At 49.8% G+C, this 10,075-nt stretch overlaps 2 protein-coding genes across 7 annotated transcripts in view; one reads left to right on the forward strand and one right to left on the reverse strand.

Moving 5' to 3' along the window:
- Positions 1-5,626, forward strand: part of Nuak (Nuak family kinase 1) — a 46,466-nt gene extending 40,840 nt beyond the window's left edge. For all 6 annotated transcript variants that reach the window (XM_089256334.1, XM_089256337.1, XM_089256338.1 and 3 more), the window contains 2 exons: positions 502-4,531; positions 4,598-5,626. In XM_089256334.1, the coding sequence (XP_089112460.1) occupies positions 502-4,531; positions 4,598-4,652 (4,085 nt within the window). In that variant the 3' untranslated portion in view covers positions 4,653-5,626. The remainder of the gene's footprint in view (positions 1-501; positions 4,532-4,597) is intronic.
- On the reverse strand, positions 5,535-8,653 carry LOC108653919 (solute carrier family 23 member 1). The gene is made up of 6 exons (XM_030386895.2): positions 8,487-8,653; positions 7,543-7,675; positions 6,965-7,487; positions 6,387-6,903; positions 5,944-6,313; positions 5,535-5,887 (listed from the first exon to the last, which is right to left on the reverse strand). Exons 1-6 carry the CDS (start codon positions 8,523-8,525, stop codon positions 5,706-5,708), a joined length of 1,764 nt encoding a protein of 587 aa, XP_030242755.1. The 5' UTR covers positions 8,526-8,653; the 3' UTR covers positions 5,535-5,705.
- Positions 8,654-10,075: the final 1,422 nt, after the last annotated feature.

Raw genomic sequence — 10,075 nt, forward strand, 5'->3', positions numbered from 1 at the left:
TAGACATTCCTAAACTATCGTACATAAAAATACATTTAATTACTAAAATATCAAATTTTTTATACTGATTTGCAAATGAAACAAAAGTCATTAAACCTGTTGAAACGATAAACAAAATAAAACCCAAAAACTTTGTTATTTTTGATGTCCTCCTGCACGTGAGAACGAATTGTTGTATGCTCCTTATTGTTGTTACTGTTCTTGATCAGCTATTTTTTGTTGAACTTAACAAGCTAACCCCGCTATGTTACTCTAGATCGATCCAGTGTGCAAAGTTCTTTTGGTTGCAAACATACAAAACGTTTACAGGTGCGCCGGGACAGCGACCCGGAGAACAGGTACTGAGTTATGTAAGAGCTTGAATTGAGTGCACTGAGAGCAGGTAAGTGAGCTTTCCGACTGGCCCCTAGCTCTGGCATCTAGCTCCCGCTCCCTGTACGCCCGTGAGTCTACGGACCATGCTCGAGACTTAATCCATGCCTTCACCTCTACCATTCACAGGGCATCACTCCAAGAGCAGCTCCAGCAAGGCCAAAGCAGGTCCAGGAAGCGCGGAGAATGGAAAGGAGGGCGCAGCTGAGGCCAACGCCGAGGAGCCACTCGACCTGGCCGACTTGGATCTATCGCGACTGCGACTGAGCAAAAAGGATCTCGAAACGCTGTCGAGCATTACGCCTGGCCTGCCCAAGTGCTTCCAGGAGCAGTTGCTGGCCAAGCTGCCGCCAACGCAGGCTCGCAAGCTGTCTCGCACTCTGAGCGTCCAGAGCGGCGCTGCTACGACGCCCGCCATTAAGGTGTACAAGCGCAGCCAGAGCAGTGGCCGTGGCTACATAGCGGAACAGCCCGAGGAGGACGCCAAGGGCAAACCCCTAACGGACGCACCAAAGACCACGTCGGCCAGCACGGCCATCTACCGACGCAGCCTGAGTCGGGCGCCCAGCCAGGGACCCGCCCAGGAGACGACTGCAGCTGCAGTGGCCGCGAAGAGCCGCAGCAGCAGCGTCTGCCGCGACGACTACGGCAAGTCCTCGCTGTGCAGCAGCAGCTACACCAGCGACATCAACGACAAGTACAAGTACTACTCGCCGTATCTGAGCAAGTCCGGCAATGCGGCCGCGTTGACCAAGGAGGTACCGGAAAAGCGTTATAGCGCTGCTGTGGGGCGTCCACCGAGCGGCTACCTGTCGCCACCGCCACAAACTCCGAGTGTGGCCGTGGCCGTGGCCGTGACTGACGGCAGCAGCTCGTTGCGTAGACGCTCCTCGCAGCGTCGAATCTCACGCTTTCTGCGGCCCGACTTCTTCGACGAGCCACGCGAGCGCGACTCCCAAAGCGTGCTGCGCGAGATACGGGAAAAGTCTTGTGATCGCTTTGAAGCGACTGCGACATCGGCAGCGGCAGCGGCGGATCTGCGCCAGCGCAAGCACAGCCTGCCCAATGTGGAGTCCGAGGTGGAGCCAAGCCAAACAGCAAAGCGTCATGCACGCAACAAGAGCATGGAACAGTTTTCTGACGCAGTAGCGGAGCCACAGCCGGTGGCACAGCAATCTGAGAAGAGACGCGGCCAGTCACGTTCGCGTGAAATGGACACAGAGCTGGATAAACACGAACTGGCCAACAAAATACTGCAGGAGCTGCAGCTGCTGTCCGCGGTGCGGACTCAGAAGGAGAACGATCAGCGCTCGACCTCCGAGCAGACAACTGTCGAGACGTCTAGAGCAAACAGAACTGAAGAAACTTCCACCATCAAGAAGGTAAAGAAAATCAAGTCAAAGGAGAAGGACACTGAACTGAGCGCTGAGGCCGATGCTGGCAAATCAATCACAACAACAACAACAGCAACAACAAGCCAGCTCGTGCGAAAAGTCAAGCGGGTGGTCAAGAAGTCCACGGATGAATCTTCCGTATCGCAGCTCAGTGCGGAAACGCAGCTCAATGAGCAGGCCGCGCCAATGGACACGAAGATAAAGCGACCTAAGTCGTATCCTATGAAGGATCTGGGTCTAAGTCTCAAAGGCAACTCGGAAATACCGTTGCCCCAGACCTCGGCCACAACAGTGCAAAGTAAACTGCCCAGTAAAATAGCCACGACGGCCACAGAGACGTCCCCTGATGCTCCCAGAGAAAGTCGACTGATGCGACCCAAAAGCTACCCGGCCACAAAGCTGGCCATGCCCAAGGACATCAGGAAAGTAACGCGCAGCGGCGCGGCTATACCTAGCATCGCCGAGACTGCGCTGGCACCGACCTCAGCATCGAGCACCAAGGCAACGTCCGAAGAGAAGTCAGCAGCAAACGCAGGTTTAATGAGCACAATGAGTGAAAAGGACACTGGAGCCTCTTCTGGGGAGCCGCGTTCGACATCCACCAAGAAAGTGATCAAAGTCTCGAAGAAATCCAAGCTGGTGCCACCGACTCCGGTCACCCCATCCACACCCACAACCACAACAACAACAACGGCAACGACTTCAGCGAACAGCTCCAAGGAGTCGAGTCCGGCTATCAAGTCGAAGGAGAAGTCGCCTGAAAAGAAACCCAGCAAGGGCCTGCTCTATGCCATTGGACAAAAGTTCGAGAAGCTTCGTGACTCCGCAATGAGCAAGGAGAAGAAAGGAAGCATTCCCAGCTCAACTCTAAACTGTGCACAAAAGCAAGACTGGACAGAGGAGCGCAGCTCTCCAGAGAAGTCTGCGTCTACCTTGCAGAGGAAGAAGAAATCCGTCGATACGGAAAAATCCCAGGAAACGGCCACAGACGAAAAACGTGTCGATAAGAGATCCCGCTTCGACACCATGCTCCGCTCGTTGCGGGAACGCTCTGTGCCCCGCACGCAGCCCGCCGCCTGTGCCAGTCCCAAGCGATCCGCCAGCGTTGAGGAGCTGCACGTCGACAGCCACAGCGGGGGAGGAAAGCAGAGCGGTGCAGTGAACAAAATGCTGGGTGGACTCTTGCGGCGCTTCGATCGCGAGAGCAGCGAGCAACGGCGCGTCCGTAGTACGCGCTCGTCCAGCAACATCGAGAGGCAGGTGCGCGAGGAGCAGGACAAGTCGCTTCCAACGTCCCCCATCTACCAGAATGTGAGCAAAACCAAAAATGCGGCTCCTGAGGAGAACTGCAACTGCGAGACGATATGCCCGGAGTGCATACAGAATCAGGGAGCCACAGAGGCGTCATCGGCTGCCACGACAACGACGCAGACTGGCAGCAATGCCCAGAGCAACAAGGAGAAGCGCAAGGGTCTCATGCTGGACCTGAGCAATGCGACCAGTGGAAGCATATCCGGACCGACTACAAGCACTGCAACAACCACGACCAATACCAGTGGGAGCTACCGAGGTGCGAAGACGAATCCGGCACTGATCAATGGCAACGGGCTGTACTCCAACCTGCCGCCGTACCCGGGTGCCATGAAGAGCGCCTCCTCCAACAACAGCTCGAGTCAGCAGTCAATGGATAATGCCACCAACAACAACTCTGTCAATACCAACAACAACTGCAGCTCGCAGACGTCGGGCTACCGCACCTCCTCGGCGCATGAGATCAATCGGAACAACCTGTTGACGCCCTCGTTCGAGAACATTGCCAACTACTCGTCGGACTCGAGAAGCTACCAGGACGACTGTGCCTCGACCTCGACGTTTATGTCGCCCACCGAGGAGCCCGAGCTGTACTTCGACAACTGGTCCGTTTGCTCCGAGGACAACTACATGCTGCACGCAACACCGTCCCCGACGGTCTCCCGGCTCTCGCGCACCTCCCAGCTGTCGTCGCCCACGCGCTGCTCCGAGAGCTCCGATCCGAATGAGAGCGTGATCGATCGCATTAAGCGTCGCAGCTTCTACAGCCGCTTCAATGAGCAGAAGCCCCGACGCACCAGCAGCATTGTTGGTCCCTCGGCGGTGCGAGACTATTACCGCGAGCAGCAGGCGGCGGTGAAGGCGCGCTCCAGCCAAAAGCTGCATGCAGCAGAGGTGGAGACGCGCGGCCACTCCCCGGACATTACCCAACAGTTCTTCAGGCCGCTAAAGCTCAGTCCTGTGGGCACGGAGCTCAAGCCCCCCGTCTATCGCTCTCCGCTGGACTATTCGGCGTCTGCGTCGGCGGGTGCCACGAGCAAACCTCGCAAGAGTCTCAACGACATTCGCAACACGTCGCCATCGTTCCTGAGCAAGCGCTACGAGTCGCAGGACTACAGCTCCGTGCCCATGCGCTACAAGAGCTCCTCCAGCTCCAGTCCCAGCAATACTGCCGTCGGCGGCATCAATGGCTACTACAACACCTACAACCCCAAGCGCCGCTCCTCCTATACCCTGAACGGCACGCTGCCCTCGGGCACCAGCAGCAGCGCCGGCGCCAGCGCCAGCAGCCATCTGGATGGCTATGCCACGCTGGGACGCCGCTCGATAAGACCCTACGACCATCGCACCATGTCGCTCCTGGAGCCACCCACCAGTGGCAGCAGCACAGCGGGCACCTACCACAGGCGGGAGGCCCGCACTCCAGTACGGGACTACACATCGAGCATTTCGCGGTGGGTAGTGGATCGACACATATGCATCTCTAGTCGCAACTAATCCGATTCACTCTGCTTTTACAGCTCTGGATCGCGTTACCGTACCTCGTCGGCTACGCGCAGCCCTACAAACATTTGATGTTCCACTCCGCAGAATGGCTTCTGCATCTTCTGCTACTACTCAAAACGGAAAAGGGCAGGCCATGGCCCAGCCATGGCCACGCCGCCCAATACAACTGCCTCCTCGTCAGCCTCGGCCTCATCCTCGCGCGCCAGCAGCGGCGGCATCAAAAAGCTAATGCAATCCGCACAAGCTCATCACAACCAGCATAGGTTCTAGGAAGCCACTGAAGAGATGCTGCCGCGATATCAGCATAACTCTCTAAGTAGATCGGAATGGAGCCCACGTTGAGTGCACCAATTTAGGCATAACTAATTTTTGATATGTTTTATATAGCCAAAGTTAAAGTTTAGTGCAGGTCGCCCTGGAGCCCTGCTTGTAGTTGACCCATTAGCTAGTCAGATATACACATAGTAACGTTTCAGAGGTAGACAGTGAAAGAAGCTGTAGTAGAATGTCCTTGTGACCGATGATCATTGTTGTCGCCTAGGATTCTCAAATAATTGTGCCTTGGTTCCTTCGACGTTTTTAGATTTAGCCCTAGACATAAAGATGATTTAATTTGTAAGCAGCTAACGGTACGGGATGCACGGTTGAGGAATGTTAATTTTTAACAAATATTTTAGAGATATTTTATATGATATTATTAAGAGCCCCGCGCCGAAAAATGCGTTAAAATTTTATCAATAATTTTTTGCAAAACAGTACTGAATGATGATTTGAGAAATTGATAGCTTGCGATGGTATTGATGTTATATTGGTGCCATCTTTCGTTAACTAGAACTATTGATGTTATTGCGAAATAATAGAAGATACGTGTAGAATTAACGAGAGCAAAAGATTCGAGTGTAGCGAGAACAAAAAGCGAATTTAAAATTAAAAAAAAAGAAAAGATAGTGCTTAGAAAATTGAACGTACGATAATGTAATAATGCATGAGAGCGAATGCAAACATTTTAAACAGAAACCAATAAACATCACGTATGAATACAATCGTTAACGTAAAACATATTATTCTTTAATCTATCCGATCTGCTTTAAGTATTTGCGCCACTGGTGAGGGAAATATCTCTTAGTTCTGCTTCTTGAGCTTGTAGGTGGGCATGAAAGGTATGTAGTAGGTCCACTTCCATTTCCGTATGGTGTCCATGCCGTAGGGGAAGTCGTAATCCGTGGCAGTGCCATCGTTGATGTTGTCGTCTCCCAGAGGCATCTCATTGGCCCAGTCAATGAGTCCGCGCTCAGCTGGTGTGCCTGGGGAAAATGGCGCCCATTGTCATCCAGTTCTGGTGAAAATCGACTCAGCTTACCTGGAATTATATTGTCCAGAAAGCAGCCCAGTAAGCCACCCACCAAAATAGTGGTTCCCAGCAGCACGGAGAGGGTGGAGTCGACGGTCTCATTGCCCGTATTGATGGCGCCCGGATGCTGCTGCATCCAGGGACACAAGACCATGGGGAAGAATATCGATAGACCGAGAATGTAGAGGTTTCTCGCGGAGCGCAGGTCCACATACTGCAGTGTGGACAGACCGAAGGCGATGATCATGCCAAACATGACACAAAATATTCCTCCCACCACCGAGTCGGGAATTAGGATGAATATGGCGCCAAATTTGCCTATGATGCCCTGCAGCACCATTATGAAAGCAGCCCACTGAATGACGCGCCGCGAACCTATCTGAAAAGAAATGGAGAGGAAGGCTTGAATCACGCTTCCACTGAATGCCAAGTCTGGCTGGCTTGCTGCTCACCTTGGTCACGCCAATGGCGCCCACATTCTCGCCGAAGGTGTTTGTGCCATTGCCAGCGCCCCAGAGGCCGGCCAGAACTGTGCCCAGACCCTCGGTGCCGATGCCTCGGTTAATGGCGTGCAGCGGTGGGGATTGGGCGCCGGCCATTTGGGAAACTGTGGGATAGTAGCTCAGCGATTCCACCGTGCAAGCCAGCACGCCGGCCAGCATGCCAAGGACGCCGGACAACGTGACCGAGGGCCATCCGAACTGGCCCGGATACGGCACATAGAACCACTTGGCACTCGTCAGCACATTCAGCCGCACATCTGTGCGCGAGGGATGCGACGGTGGAAAGACGTCTGTGGCCGTGAGAATGCCGCAAAGGCCCCACATGATTATGATGGTCAGCAGCACGGGGAACAGACGGAACAGCTGAAACTTACGCACCTCCAGCCCATGGCCCTTGCGGTAGGCAACCACCGGAATGGAAACATCGCACATGATTTGCGAGAAAAGCGTCAGCATTCCTGTGGTTCTGCAAGCATTTGGATAGTTGTTCACTGAGTTCAGGCATGGGGATGCCATCTGAGACTCACCCCACTGCAATGCCCCAGTGCTTGGAGGCCGTTTCCGCAGCGTGCTCGAAGAGCGTTAGACCCACCAGCGAAACCGTTGGCACAATCGTCAGCGGCGTTACATACTTTAAGATCTTGCCAACTAGTCCCGTATAGCCCAGGATGACCTGCACCATGGCCGACACCGCAATCGCGCCGGACAGCTCGCGCATGCGTATCTGCCAGAGTTCATTGCGCTCCTCCTCATTCATGGCATCCAGCTCAGCTGCAGGCGGGCATTTCCATTGCGGCAGTGCGAGAATGGCCAGCGTCGGGACTAGGAACGATATGGTTCCGCCCTGGACTATGGGCAAGCGGACGCCCCAAGTCGCCTGGAAGTACGTCACAATGCCGGTCACAAAGATCATTGTGGATATGATGATGCCACGGTTGGGATCCTCATCGGACATGCAGAGCGCCGGCGTTAGGATAAATGGAATCGACACAATCGCTCCAATCATTGTCAAATAGTGTTGGAAAGCGAGAAATATGCTCAGGTACCACACTGAAATGAATCGATGAGAGAGGACTTCAAATAGAGCTCAAGTCTTGTGACCTACCAGGATTCTCATTGATGGCGTACAGCAACTGGGGCTTCGATTTCTCAGCATGTGGTGCCGGAGGGCTCTCAGTGGGCGCCCCGCCCACAGGCGTTGGCCTGCCGTTAAAATCAGTTGACTTGGCTGCTTCCGCCTAAAGCAAATAAATATAAGCTTATTAAGATATTGCCGCTGATGTATGCAGTTATTAAATTGGCTCTCAAATTACAGTATATTAAATCAAAATTCTATTGACTTATGGTAATTAGAAATAGTATATAATCTCCGCCTCTACCGGCAGCATCAGTCTGTCAGCAAGGGGAGTACATTTGTTGTTTAACATTAAAATAAAAAAATGCTTATATAAATTGAATTGATTAGCATTATGAATTAGCTAGATCGTGGGTTTTCATAAGTAACGCCCAAGCCCCGCCGTCTTGCTAACAGGTAGATAATATTAGCACTCGTGCTGGAATTCTGATTAATTGAGCGTGAGCTGAAGACCAGTAACTATTGAATAAATAGATGGATCACAGCTTGTTAGGCTGCATTTCATGTTAATAAACCCATAAATTACGATCCACAAATACTGGACGGTGCTGAGTCAATAAATCACCAGCATAAATTGTTTGTTGAAAAATGTGACAAATTACAGGCCAACAAACTGCCACTCAGCAATGGAGATTTCATCAACCATTGGACTGGGCTCTGCTACAAATTAAATATATATTATTATTCATTCGATCCTCGAAAATCAATTAAAAATCGATTTAGCCCATGGAAAGGAAACAATGCAACTGATAAGAATCACAGCAGAACCGAGACGAAAATGCGAATTAAGGGCAATAGATATTCGAATTGGCTTTGAAAATGCACTAATTATATAAACAGCCAAACTGAGAAATTTGCACATGTATATAAAACCAAATAGAGCTTGAGCCCCACTTCCGCACTCCATTACTCACTCCAACTCCATCCCCAATCGCAACACTATTTAGCTCCATTACTCGAAATGGGTTTCTTCTGTGCTCAGCATCGACCGAATTACTACTATTGTGCACAATGTGATCCTCACTGCGGCAACTGGCGTGAACTGCTGCAGTCGACAGATCGGAAGAGACTGAAGAAAGAGAAGATAAGCTAACTACAGCGAATGGCAATAGAAGGCAGCGCTGGGAAAGATCTCAGTCAAAGTCTGTCGAAAATCGCTCAATTTATTGTAGTACAATCTAACTGTAAAAGGTGGACTGAGAGAGGGCCGTGGCTGAGCACGGAGGAGGAGCAGAAGCTACGGCAAAATACAGAGAATGTGATCCGTGCAGCTGCGAGCAGATCTGTTCTGATCTAATCAATAATAATACATTAATTGTATTGACAATCAAGAGGTTTTTTGAGAATATTTTCTTACTCTTCTGATTTTACTCTTATACAAGTTATTTATTGTTTGTGTAGGGAAAAGATAAAATCGTTGCTACCCTGTAAAAGTGTCGAAAAGATTGCCATATAGATATGACCCAACGGGCTTGATAAACAATATTATATCTTTCGCTTGATTAACAAAGTCGTTGGGCAAAGCAAACAATCATAGGCCTCAAATATGTATGCAGATGTTAACGTCTATAAACCTATCACGTATATGGCAGCATTTGGAAAAAAGTACCAAGTTCATTTACTTTGAAAAAACGTTACCTTTCCATACTAATATCATGGCCACACGGTTAGTTTTGATCTGGCCCGCTAATATCAAACAGAGAGAAAAGAATTTAAAGTTTACTTTGCAATTTATTGATGTGAATTAGTTACTATATTAGTCTGAGTTAGGGCCTGTTTTTATAGCATGGCTACGTAATGAGACTCGAGTACCAAAACTGTACTAATTGATAGAAGGGTGGAAATTAGCTTAAATTTTACAAAAAATACATTTGTATACTTTACACACATCGAATATGGGAATCAGGGAGGGTATAACGTTTTTCTAATTTTTTTTTAAATTTATTTAACAAGTTAAATTATATATGTATAAATGGCAGATCCTACAGCACGCACAGATCCAGTTTGTTTCCAAAGATCCATATTATTACCATTCGATTAAAACTTCATTAAAATACAGTTATAGGTGTTTTCAATTTACAAATTATCAATAGTGTATGAACAGTATTTGCTAACAGTTTGATTGAAATTCGTTAAAAAACACAGAAGTTGTTAAACAAAACGTTTAGCCAATTAGCAAGAGCACTTGGAAAGCAGCGTCGATCGTTTACTCTTTATGTATGTATGTGCCAATGCACACATACATCCAAATGCGTGCATTCTTTGCTTTTCTAAGAATTGCAATTGCGATTGAACTGTGTTCGACTCGCCAGCTGCCAGATTAGTTTTGATTTGCTACCTAGTGATCAAGTAGAAAAGTGGCGGTGCTGAGAGTTGGCCAAAAAAGTGGGTCCCACTCCTGTCGACGTCGGAATCATTAAATATGATTGATGACTGCCAATTCTAATAGTCAATTAACTAGTTTATTCTTGGAGAAACAAAATTTATTTCAATTGTAAAAGTA

This window comes from Drosophila navojoa, chromosome 2 (genome assembly GCF_054131105.1).
Source record: "Drosophila navojoa isolate 15081-1374.11 chromosome 2, UAZ_NAV_1.0, whole genome shotgun sequence".
NCBI lineage: Eukaryota > Metazoa > Arthropoda > Insecta > Diptera > Drosophilidae > Drosophila > Drosophila navojoa.

Coding starts and splice junctions, on each gene's coding strand:
- LOC108653919 (XM_030386895.2), bottom strand. CDS start 8,525: ATGGAGCTAAATAGTGTTGCGATTGGGGATGGAGTTGGA. Junction 7,488..7,542: donor CGCCATCAATGAGAATCCTG/GTAGGTCACAAG, acceptor GATTCATTTCAG/TGTGGTACCTGAGCATATTT. Junction 6,904..6,964: donor CACTGGGGCATTGCAGTGGG/GTGAGTCTCAGA, acceptor AAATGCTTGCAG/AACCACAGGAATGCTGACGC.